Source organism: Mus pahari, chromosome 11, assembly GCF_900095145.1.
Source record: "Mus pahari chromosome 11, PAHARI_EIJ_v1.1, whole genome shotgun sequence".
Taxonomy (NCBI): Eukaryota; Metazoa; Chordata; class Mammalia; order Rodentia; family Muridae; genus Mus; species Mus pahari.
Genome location: NC_034600.1, coordinates 29,085,135 through 29,098,004, shown reverse-complemented (window position 1 = coordinate 29,098,004; position 12,870 = coordinate 29,085,135). Strand labels below are relative to the sequence as shown.

At 45.2% G+C, this 12,870-nt stretch overlaps 1 protein-coding gene across 3 annotated transcripts in view; it reads left to right on the top strand.

The window, feature by feature from the left end:
- Arhgef28 (Rho guanine nucleotide exchange factor 28) overlaps positions 1–12,870 on the top strand; it is a 310,662-nt gene that overhangs the window by 234,230 nt on the left and 63,562 nt on the right. For all 3 annotated transcript variants that reach the window (XM_029543876.1, XM_021208391.2, XM_021208393.2), the window contains 6 exons: positions 2,960–3,015; positions 3,929–3,977; positions 5,884–6,028; positions 6,123–6,250; positions 7,791–7,931; positions 12,037–12,284. In XM_029543876.1, coding sequence (XP_029399736.1) covers positions 2,960–3,015; positions 3,929–3,977; positions 5,884–6,028; positions 6,123–6,250; positions 7,791–7,931; positions 12,037–12,284 — 767 coding nt within the window. The remainder of the gene's footprint in view (positions 1–2,959; positions 3,016–3,928; positions 3,978–5,883; positions 6,029–6,122; positions 6,251–7,790; positions 7,932–12,036; positions 12,285–12,870) is intronic.

The following is a 12,870-nucleotide window of genomic DNA, read 5'->3' as shown; positions in this document are numbered from 1 at the left end:
CCTGTCTTCCCACCTTGGCTTTCCCCTACACTGGGGCATTGAACCCCCTCAGTCCCAAGGGCAGCTCTTCCCGCTGATGTCCAACCAGGCCATCCTCTGCCACACATGCAGCCGGAGCCATGGGTCCCTCCATGTGTACTCTTTGATTGGTGGTCCAGTCCCCAGGAGCTCCAGGCGCTCTTCCCTGTTGGCCCTGTTGCTCTCCGGATAGGGCTGCAAACCCTCTCAGCTTCAGTCCCTTCTCCAACTCCTCCAATGGGGATCCCACACTCAGTCCAGTGATTGACTGTGAGCATCCACCTCTGTATTTGTCAGGCTCGGGCAGGGTCTCTCCAGAGACAGCTTTATCAGGCTCCTGACAGCAAACACTTCCCAGCATCCACAATGGCGTCCTGGTTGGGTGACTGTATATGGGATGGATCCCCAGGTGGGGCAGTCTCTGGATGGCCTTTCCTTCAGTCTCTGCTCTACACTTTGTCTCCATATTTCCTCCTGTGAGTATCTTGTCCCCCCTTCTAAAAAGCAATGACGCATCCACACTTTGTTCTTCCTTCTTCTTAGGCTTCATATGGTCTGTGAATTGAATCTTGGGTATGCCGAACTTTTGGGCTAATAGCTACTCATCAGTGAATGCATACTGTTTGTGTTGTTTTGTGTCTGAGTTACCTCACTCAGGATGATATTTTCAAGTTCCATCCATTTGCCTGCAAATTTCACGAAGTCATTGTTTTTAATAGCTGAGTAGTAGTATTCCATTGTGTAAATGTACCACATTTTCTGTATCCATCCCCTGTTGAGGGACATCTGGGTCGTTTCCAGCTTTTGACTATTATAAATATAGCTGCTGTGAACATGGTAGAGCATGTGCCCTTATTACATGGTGGAGCGTTTTCTGGGTATATGCCCAGGAGTGGTATAGCTGGGTACTTATCTATGTCCAATTTTCTGAGGAACTGCCAGACTGATTTCCATAGTGGTTGTACAAGTTTGCAATCCCACCAGCAATGGAGGAGTGTTCCTCTTTCTCTACATCCTTGCCAGCATCTGCTGTCCCCTGAGTTTTTGATCTTAGCCATTCTGACTGGTGTGAGGTGGAATCTCAGGGTTGTTTTTGATTTGCATTTCCCTGATGACTAAGGATGTTGAACATTTCTTTAGGTGCTTCTCAGCCATTTAGGTTTCCTCAGTTGAGAATTCTTTGTTTAGCTCTGTATCCCATTTTTTTTATATAGGGTTATTTGATTCTCTGGAGTCTAAGTTCTTGAGTTCTTTGCATATATTGGATATTAGCCCTCTATCGGATGAATGATTGGTAAAGATCTTTTCCCAATCTGTTGGTTGCTGTTTTTTCCTGTTGACAGTGTCCTTTGCCTTACAGAAGCTTTGCAATTTTATGAGGTCCCATTTGTTCATTCTTGGTCTTAGAGCATAAGCCATTGGTGTTCAGGAACTTTTCTTCTGTGCCCATGTGTTCGAGGCTTTTCCCCACTTTCTCTTCTATTAGATTCAGTGTATACGGTTTTATGTGGAGTTCCTTGATCCACTGAGACTTGAGCTTTGTACAAGGAGATAAGAATGGATCAATTTGCATTCTTCTACATGCTGACCACAGAGGCACATTTTAAATATCCTCATTTTCCATCTCTGTCTCCGTACCTGAGGCCCAGTAGATGTCTCTTTCTTTGAGTTTGTTCAGTGGGGTCTCATAATCTCTCCTTTCCCATTCCTCCCCTCCCCTCCCCTCCCCTCCCCTCCCCTCCCCTCCTATTCCTGTTTGGAAACAAGAGAAAAGACACTGGATTTCAGTGTTTGTGTGGGGAGCCAGTATACAGAGCTGCCTTGCTCTGCTCATTGGTATTAGGTCCCTGGCTGAAATGCCCTTTAAGATCACTGAAGGGCAGTGTGGGGCTCAGCTCTCAGCTTCCTGCCTGGCTCATAGTGGGCTGCTCTTCTGAAGTGTGGCTTTGGCTACACTGAAATAGGGTTTTTATGGACTAATTCCCAAAGACAGTCCAGGTACAGAGCATGGGCTCCTCTTGGGAGATTCAGGGTAGGGGTGTGTGATGTGGGGATGGTGAGGAAGGGGAAGTAGGCCAGAAAAGAAACGTGACAGTGTTCATTAGGACTATAGACCCCATGGATGCCTGTGTCATGGAGACAGCCTGGCCTCCGTCCTGATGGGCAGAAAGCTTGTCTTCCCTTCCTCCAGAGACCTGAGGTCACATGAGTGAGTGGTAAACTGCTCCCATAAGATCTTCCTGCTTCCAGTCTCTTTCCTTTCTAAAGATTTGTTTTTGTCTTAAATTGTATATACGTATATGTGGCTGTAGGGGAGGGGTATGTGTACATGTGGGTGCAGTTGCTGGCAGAGGCTAGAAAAGGATGTTGGATCCTCTGGGTTAAGACTTACAGGGGATTGTGAGCCACTGGATGTGAGTTCTGGGAACTGAATTCCAGTCCTTGGCAAGGGCAGTGTGTGCTGCTAACTTAAGCCATCTCTCTAGGCCCCCGTTTCTTGCTAATAGGAATTCCTGATGAAGCTGATGGGGCTTTCCCCCTACCCCTGTCAGCATTATTGTGAGCTTATTTCTCCCCATCCTCATAGACAGTTTGCTTGGTGCTAAAGTTGGAGGTTGCTACCAGGAAAGCCTTAGAAACCCCTGAGGCCACAGTGTATAGAATAGGAAGGAGCTCTTGGGTAGACCCAGAGGTGTCCAGTTTACACAACTGCAGGCTTTATAATTTACAAGATGATTATAGACGATGAGAAATATCTCCACGGAGCTCAAAGTTCCCACGTGTGCTGACGCTTATGTGAAGCGATGCCTCATGTAAGTATTTGGCTTCTTAATATGTGTTCTTTTCGTGTCGTTTTTTTATAATGACCCATAAAAGCATGATACGATCTCACTTCAGATTCATTTAAGTCCGATGGAAACTTTTGCATCTTTCATTTCAGACTGTAAGGCAAACACACACAAGGGCTGCAAAGATGCTGTGCCTCCGTGTACCAAGGTAAACTCCCACTCACCGCACTGCTTTGCGCCTTGCTCGCTCGCCTGCTTGCATCATCTGCTGCCAGACACTGAACTCTTACTGCTGTTTGCTTCAAATGAGATTGTTGCAGTGGTAACGCATGCTCAGAGTGTATGACTATTTATCTAGCTATTTACTTTTAACAATAGAGAGAAGATCCGCTTGTGTTCTGTGAGACGTGCAGGTGAGGCAGTATTCTCAAATAGCCATTATCAGAATTATCTGGAAGACTGTAACAATCTCAACTTCTAGGGACCCTCCCAGGTTTTCAGATTCTGGAGGTCGGGGTGGCTTCTGGGGAGAGATAGTTCTAGCACTTTCCCTGGGAGCACCACTGTGGCTGAGAGCCTACAAAGGTGATGGCAGCTGTGATTCCAGTCCTTTTACTGCCACTCCACAGTCATGTGTGGAATGTGTGCAAGTTTGAGCAGGATGCTCCTGTGGTGTGGAAAGGGCAGAGGGGCCTTGTCACAGAGCTCTGCTTTAACTAACATAATTGAGTGTCCTTGTAAACGGTGATGTCACAGAGATACAAAGAAAAACAAGGTAGTGTTAGTAGGTCTCTTTGCAGGCACTACGCGCATGTGTTATGTATGCTGGGTGCTCAGGGTCTGTGCGCATGCGCTGTGCGCGCTCGTTGTCCTGAGCCTTTTGAGCGCCATGTGTTCACTAGGTTCATCCTCGTTCCTTCTTACACATTTCGTTGTCACCATACTGTACTTTTTGTCCTGTTTACTTTGAACTTTTTTGCTTTGAATTTTTCTTTGAAACAAATAAGATAATGAATATGAAGCAGATAAGAATCGTAGCAGATAAGAAACCACTTGTCCATTCTTGTAACCCAATGGCGCTTTGATCTTAATTTATGAGTTTCTAATATTTCTTTTACTAGAAATTCCAAGAAAAGTACAACAAGAACAAACCACAGAGCATCCTTGGAAGTAAGTGATGTGGGAAATGACAAGAACTTAAACAAGTGCAATGGGTACCACACGTTTTCCGTCATAAACCGGCCTCCGGCTGCTGTTTTCTCATTAGTCCAGTTATTTCTTCTCTATAACATATGCATGACATAAGTTTTAGCTATGTAAAGAAGTGAAGAAGGATATAAATGTCTAGGTCAGCCCTAGAGGTTCTACACTGTAGACAGGGCATGGTCTGTGTATCATACATGGATTGTATCGAAACAGCGTAACCTGTTGGTCTCAATTCTAATTTTTTTATTGGAGTATAGGCTATTGATTGAATAATTTTGGGGGCAAACAGAGGCACTGTATTAAATGGATGTGATTTTTATGCTTTCCTAACAATAGCATGTACTCACCTGTAGAAATACATGCTAAAATCTCCTTACGAGTTACAATGTTTAGTGGGAAAGAAGCCCTTGGCTTTGGAATCTGCCCGTTCTTGCTGGTTCTTGCTGGTTCCTGTGGCCAGTGCTATGGAGACCCCATGCTTGGATTGGTTGTGTGTGAGGTTGGAGTCTCATTAGCACCTTCAGTGTGATACAGAAGTTATAAAGTGTGCTGATGTTTTACTTGTATATTTCTAAAGTTGGTGACTCTGTTGTTGTTTTAATTATATGCTCCCGAGGTTTAAATAGTTTCTCTTGAAAACAATCAGTTACCTTTAACACTTCCCTGTGTCACACACAGGAGCCAATCACGCTAATATATCCTCAGTTTGAAAAACATTTGCTTTATTGTGAGAGACCTTGTCATTTCTTCTACTATCTTGTATTTCTTCAGTTTCTTTGCATGCTGAGTTGCACATATTTTAAGTGCCTGGTCACTTTTAAGTTCCAAGCTGTAGCAAAATATAACTGGCATCTTGACAACCACTTAGGTAGCGACAATTAAGTGCACTAAGTCATGGTGGCATGCTTTTGGGTGTGTTGTTCTGCAAGTTGGTTTGAGCTTTCTTGCCACTCAGGCCCTTGCTTTGGCCCTAAACATCTTTTGAAATCACTTCTGAGATGCTTCTTATTGTCATGAGGTTAAACGGGTGACTAAAAGGAAGCTTAGAGTTTAGACATTTCCATGTCACCTATTCCTCCTCTTTATGTGAAATTCATGAGACTAAAGCAGAGATACATTCCCTTGTTATATCCTGGGACCTTTGTAAACATTTTCCCTTTGTGTCCAGATGCTATACTCAATAGCTGCACTATGTACTCGATAGCTACACTGTGTACTCAATAGCTGCACTGTGTACTCGATAGCTACACTATGTACTCGATAGCTACACTGTGTACTCGATAGCTATAATCCAAAGGGGCTGAAGCATCCTGAGTTGTTTATATCTCAAACCAAATGTAAATGTATTGATGCCCACTTGTCAGTATATGAGAGAGAAGGGCCAGGCTGGGCTTTGGGTTTTGTTTGCCTGAGAGTCCTGCTCCATAAGGAATAGACTCTCCATCATCATTCCTTTCCCCTGAGCTGCTCTCTGGGTGGACATCCTTGTTTACACACTCCATATGCATTTTGCCAACAGAGCTAATAACACCTTGTATCTACTTAAAGCTGGCTTGGAGGAGTACACGCAGTGGTTTATGGGAAAGCTAGCCTGTGCTTCCCCATTCCATTCACCTGTTTACTTGGGTCACCCCAGACATCCACAGTCTCCAAGGGAAGGTGTGGAAGTAGCCCTGCAGCATGGGTGTTGGAAGGGTGAGAAAAGGAAGGGACATCTGAAAAGTGCCAGGAAATGGCAGACAGACCGGTTTCTAGACTGGGCCACACCACTGTAGAAGTGGCTGCTTGAGGGTTTACCTGTCTGGACATCTCTGACTTTCTTTGCTTGTAAATGCTGCCCTAGCCCATGAAGTGTCTACTGTGATTCCAGGCTCTTCAGTTAGAGACGTCCCAGCACCTGGGCTCTCCTTGCACCCTTCTTCCTCCATGCCCATCGGACTTCCAGCTGGAAGGAAGGAAGCTGCGGGGCAGGTGCATCCACTGTCCAGAAGTGTCCCCGGCACCACTTTGGAAAGGTGAGGCTCCGCTCACCTTTGGAAAGGCGCTGCTTCGCTTTCATGGCCCTGGATGGTGGCTGGGGGTAACTAAATGTCCCCCTCCTTCTCCCAGCTTCAGGAGGGCAGTGACATCCTTGGAGTCTGAGGGTGACAGTAACAGCTGGAGAAGCAGGTCTCATTCCGATGAGCTGTTCCAGTCCATGGGCTCTTCTCCTTCCACGGAGTCATTCATAATGGAAGGTGAGATATTTGTATGATCCTCTGTCTCTATGAGTGTTTAACTAACAGAGGTATTCTGTGCAAGAAATAAGATGTATTACTTTGTTCTTTTTCTTATGTTTATGTATGTGTGTGGTATACACATGTGTATATGCATGCTAACATGTGTGAGGGTATATATGTGTGGAGGCCTGGCACTGCTGTTGGGTGTCTTTTTTAATCACTCTCGGTGTTATTGATTGAGGCAGGATCTCTCAATCCCAGAGTTCATCAATGCTGGTTGAGTCCAGGCAGCTAGCTTATCCTTGGGCATCACCCATCTCTGCCTCCCAGGTCCTGGGATTACAGGAGGCCGCCATGCCTGCCTGGCTTTTGCTTGGTTTCTGGAGGATCTAAACTCTGGCCCTCACCCTTACATACCAAACGCTTTACCTATAAGCCAACCTTACAGCTTTCTGTTGTTCTTTTAGAAGTCAGATGGCATCTACTTGGTGTAGAGTCTACTTTTCTTAACGATCTCAAAAATACCTGAATATAGGAAAGTGACTTGTTATGGATGTCAAGGGATGGGGAAAAGAGAGGAGAGAGGACTGAGAATGTCCTTTACACATGTGTGAAGTGTCAAAGGACAAAGTCAGTAAAAGTTTTTAGAAATGACAACCTAGTCTTAAGGGACACAATCAGGAGTGAGATTATCAGCAACATGTTACCAAGAGGTGGGTAGAGTTAAAAGAATCAACTACACTGTGCTGTTATCATTGGAAACATTCCGAAGCTATTGAGAGATTGGAGCAGAATCCTCAAGTACATATTTAATTAAGATCACTGAGAGATGTGATCTGGGCCCCACCCCTTTGCCTGCTACTTCTGGGAAGTAAAGCATTTTGAAGTGTATTTTGTAGGGTGTGATCCAACATGAGTGGATTCTGGCTCTTTAAAGCCTGATGCCATCTCATCCTTACAATCACTAGTTGGGATCTCGAAGGAGGATTGTTTAGGGCAAGCAGGCTTTAGTTTTCCCGAGAGATTTATTCTTGTGTGTGTGTGTGTGTGTGTGTGTGTGTGTGTGTGTAGTTCTTTTCCTAAAAGGTGTTTGTGTACATGTGTTTAGCTCTTTCTCAAAAGTTTGTACTCATGGAACTCAAGCCAAGCACTGTGTTTCCTGTTTTGCCAAGTCCTGGGTAATATCAAATGGACAAGTCCAAATTCAGATTTGAGTAAACTGTATAACATAACCCAGGCAAAAGAAACCGGTGAAGTCAGGACTCTGTAAGCAGGGCATGGGTTCTGAAGGTCACCAAGGAAAACTCCAGTAGAGTGAGCCCAAACAAACCAAGGCATCTCCAGTAATCCCACAGCCTCCCTGTGCAGTTCCTGTTGGAGACCGCTCTTCCTTGCTCTCACAGCAGTTGTCTTTCTGGTTTTCAGATGATTCGGGTCCGTACTGTATCGTTCTCGCTGGGGTCTTTCTGTGCCCTTAGTAGGTTTGAGCCTGAGTCCCTGGTACTTGAAGACCTCTTCGTGAGGTGTGCTTTACACACTTCCGGCCTTTCTTTTCTAGATGTTGTGGATTCTTCTCTGTGGAGCGACCTCAGCAGTGATGCTCAGGAGTTTGAAGCGGAGTCTTGGAGTCTCGTGGTGGACCCTTCCTTTTGCAGTAGGCAGGAGAAGGATGTCATCAAAAGACAAGATGTCATTTTTGGTGAGCATTTCAAATATGCCCCTGTGGCTGAAGCAGCAGGTTGTGGGGGAAACACACGGACAGTGTCACTGTCCGGACCTGGGTTCGGGCCGGGTTTTATCATTTTCCAGCTCTGTGATTTCAGACAAACTATGCAACTCCTCTGGACCTTGGTTTCCCTGTAGCAGGAGTTAGTTAACCCGCTCTGTAGAGTCACGGTCACTCAGGATTTCAGCCACTTGCTGGAACCCTGAATTAGTTAACCTGCTCTGAGCTCCCAGTGGGCATGCACAAGTTTCTGCTGGCCCAGGAGCCCTCTGGATTCTCGAATGAAACACACACACACACACACACACACACACACACACACACACACTAGCTCAAAGGATAGGCATTTCTAATCCCCTCTCCCCCAGCTAGCATGCATTCTCACCTCTAACTTTCCTGAGTCAACTTGCTAAATCAACATCTCATCTCTGCTACCCGAGACCCAGAGACCCAATGTGGGAGTGGCCATTAGGACCCTTTTCCCTGAATCCTTACATGACTGGTTGCTCTCTTTCCTGCAGCTCTTAATTCTGATCCTTCTCTCTTCAAACTCTCTCCCTCTCTCTCCAAACTATCTCTCCCTCCCTCTCTCCCTCTTCCCCCCCATGCCCGCCCCCCCTCATCCCTCTATCCCACTGTCCCTAGCGTGGGTGGCAGGGGGAGGGGATCTAAAAGCCACGCCCTGTCTTTTTGCCCAGCCATTGGCTGTATGGAAATTTTTTATTCAATCTAAGCCAGCTGGGAGCAGGGACCCTCAGATCCGAAAGTGCGGCTTTGGGAGCCCAATTAAGACAAAGCATAAAACCAGTTCCCAACATTTCCCTATCAGTAGAACAGGGGTAATCAGACTGAGGTATAAAATGTTACTCCAAGGCTTAAATGCAACCTTGCATGTATAATACCCAGGGGATTTGATTTCCTACACCCTTAGCACATCTCTTTGAGTGACCCCCGAGGTACTTTCCCTCTTCTTCATCTAAGAGCCACAGTGAACATTCACACACTTGCTGAAGATATCAGAGACCCATGTATGACCTGTGGTTGACCGTCCATGCCGCGGTCCCACTGCCTGTACACACTGTGCAGGGCTAGGACAGCATTTATGTGCCTGTAGTCCTTACTGTCTAGCTCATCTGCAGTGAGATTTCACCATGGCACACTTGTGGGAGTAGAGGCAATCTGAAGTGGGAACAATTAATTAGGAAAATGCTAAGTGCAAAGAATGTACAAAAAAGTAGTTTCCATAAGATACCCACTGTAGCTGAGGCAGATCAAGAGAACTGGGGGTTTGTGTCAGAACCTTCCAGGGGCCTTGGGTGTCATATGACAGGAAGTTAAGGGGACAATGCTGTCACTTTTAGTGTTTGTTTCTCAAGCATGTAATAGTGTGCTGCCATGCATCTTCAGTTGCGGGTCAACCTCACACACTGCTAAGCACAATCTCCCCACGTGAGTGAATTATCACAAGTTGTGTGTCCCTCTGTGTCAGAAAAGTTTGCCCCACAGGCAGGATCTTTGCCCTTTGTTCCTCATTGCCTCCCCTTCAAAGCTGAAGAGAGCTGCCATGGTGGCTTATGCCAGGAACCTCAGCTCTGGGCAGGATCGAGCATCCGAGGCCAGTTATCTGGCTATCTAGTCTCCAACCCAAAACCAAGGAAAGTAAAACAAGGGCCAGAGAGTAGCTCAGTGGCAGAGTGCTTTCCTAGTGTGCCCTGGATGTCACACTCACTGTCATCTTCCCACCAGCACCCCCTCTCAATAGAGGGCAGGGAGTTCCCCTCCAACACATACAGAAAACTGGGGGACTAGTTCTCCTGCTCAGTGCGGTTGTAGTGAGTTAATGGGGTAAAGGGTTAAATGAAAGGCTAGGGGTAACTTCAAAGGGGCTCTAAACAATGTGGAAGGAAATATGGAGTCTCTGATGTTGTGGGTCCCACTGAAAGGTGTCTGCTTATGATGAAGCAAAGCACTGTATTCAGACCAACTCCCTCTCCCTGGCTGGCAAGTACTTTAGAATTGCTCCCAAACATGAGGGTAGTTTGGGGGCTTCTGTAGAGCTTGTCTCATGTCCCTACACTGTGTGTGTGTGTGTGTGGGGCTACTGTTTTCTCTCACAATGGATTTGAAAAGTTGAAATATAATCCACCCACCATAAGTTACATACCACATATTACCAGGTGTTTTTAGTGTGCTCCCCAAAGTTGTGGTGCCATCAAGCATACCCAACTCTAGGACATTTGTATCCCTTCAAAAAAAAAAAAAAAAAAAAAAAAAAACCTCCTACCCATTAGAGCTCGTTTCCATTTCTCTTTCTTCCTCTGGATTTGGGCAACCACTACTCTACTTTCTGTCCTTTGTCTCACAGTGTGTGTGTGTGTGTGCGTGTGTGTGTGTTTGTGTGTGTATGTGTGTGTTTGTGTGTGTATGTGTGTGTGTTTGTGTGTGTGTTTATATGTGTGTGTGTGTGTGTGTGTGAGAAAGAGAGAGAGCGAGAGAAAATATATACAAACCATTACCTTTTATATCCAACTTATGTCCCATTATGATTATCTAATCATCAATAGATGGACATGTTATGTTGTTTCTTCCTTTTCTTTGGAGTCATGGTAACTTCATTTTCAATCTTTTGGTGATCACAGACTGTTTCCTAAGGCGGCTGCAGCATCTTATATCCCTTGCCAATGTAGGTGGATAAATCACCCTGCCCCCTTACCCCGTGCTTATTGCCCGCCTTTTCTTATTAGAATTAACTCGGTATATGTGGGGGTTTTGGTTTGGGTTTGTATTTCCCCACTAGGGATATTGAATTTGGGTAGGTGGGGTCATGAGGGTAGGGGTGGGATGGAAGTCGTGGGAACGGTGGGAGTAGCTAATAATCTAACTCCAAACTTTTTGCCTTAGAGACAATCATACCACTACATTTTATCTCAAGCCCTGCTGAACGTCTTTTTGGTTACCTAGTGGCCATCTGTTTATGGTTTTGAAGTAATACTTGTTAAAATCCTTTGCCCATTTTTGAATTCTTGAAAATATTTAAAGACTTTTTCATAAATATATGATATTTTATGTGCATATAATATATATAAAATAAGAATTTAGTCTTTATACAATATATAGAATGCTATATACCATATAATATAATATATAAGTATATATATTTTCCTCTGAAGAAAATTGAATTTTGGAAATGATCCTGTGACAGAAAGAATCTACTAGTGTAAAGCCTTGGGAGACTTTGTCACATTTAGCTTACGTCATTTCACCAGGCTTTACTGTGAGTGTACTCAGCTGGCGTGCACTCAATGCAAAAGGCAAGGAAAAAGACTTTCCTCTACAAAGTTGTTACGGTTTATAGAGCTTTGGCACGAGAGTCGAAGCTTTGGGAAACATCGGATTCTTAGCTGCTGTACTTAGCTTTCATCTGTGGGTCTGCTTCTAATCTCTGAACGATTAATATTTGGAGTGTACATAAAATGTTAAGCAGCGCTGACTTTTATTTTGGGAAAAAAATGGTAGTCCCATTTTTCTAGAACATTCCTTCAGTCTTGCTTGTATAATGGAGAATTGAGTTGCTTTTTGTCTGTTTGCTTGCTCATGACAGATCAATATTTTTTGTTTGTTTGTTTTTCGAGACAGGGTTTCTCTGTGTAGCCCTGGCTGTCCTGGAACTCACTCTGTAGACTAGGCTGGTCTCGAACTCAGAAATCTGCCTGCCTCTGCCTCCCGAGTGCTGGGATTAAAGGCGTGCNCCACCACGCCTGGCCGAATCAATATTTTTATTAAGTTATAGCTACAGCCGATATTATGTAAGTTTCTGTAGCTCATACAAAAACTGAATTTGTGTGTGTAGGAAGTGGATTTCATGGTGGATTGTGAAATGATAAAAGAGGACTAGATTCCTGTTACTCTTTAGTCTCTCCATCAGTCTGGTCTGTGAAGGGTGACTTGTTGGGAATAGGCAGATACAGGCTGTAATTCTGAATTCCTCTCAGTATCTGTGCTTGATTGTCCGTAGTCGCGTAGGAAAGGCTGCACACCCACGTTACAGCCGCATCATGCGTGTGCTCGCATGTTTCAGAGCTGATGCAGACAGAGGTCCACCACATCCAGACCCTGCTCATCATGTCTGAGGTCTTCAGGAAGAGCATGAAGGAGGAGCTGCAGCTGGACCACGGCACGGTGGACAAGCTCTTCCCCTGCTTAGACGAGCTCCTGGAGACTCACAGGCATTTCTTCTTCAGCATGAAGGAACGCAGGCAGGAGTCCTGCGCGGGCAGTGACAGGAACTTTGTGATCCACCAAATCGGAGACATTCTGGTACAACAGGTAAGAACGGTGTGTTGAGCTCGTCTCGGAACCCTAAGTGTTCGCAGAGCTCCCTTTTCAGATTTATTCATTTTGTCCGAATGCGTGCCTGTGTACTTTGTGCGTGATTGCTGCCCACAGAAGATAGAACACGGTATCAGATCCCCTGGCACTGGAGTCACAGATGGTTGTGAGCTACCATGTGGGTGCTGGTAAAGAAACCCAGGTCCCCTGCAAGAGTAACAAGTGTTCTTAATCTCGTAGCCTTCTCTACAGCTCTTGTTTGCAGACTCTTTATTGATTAAAATCCCTTGGAGAAATGGAAGTGATTTCATTACAGTCGCTAGGTAGGGGCCAGGGACTTTTCTTTTATTGGGTGTTGGTTGATCCTGGCTGTATAACAAATGTCAGAGGGCTTCTGACGGCCAATGACTACCTCCTGTGTATGGCTCAGGACCTGGTTTGGCAAACTGCAAGAAAGCCTTTACCGTCTCGAGATTGTGAATCCCAGAATGAAAGGGTTCTTCTCATTTGTTTATTAACATATTCCAGCACCTACAGTGGATCAGTGGATTCTTAGACTTGGAGTATTTGTTGAATGATTGAC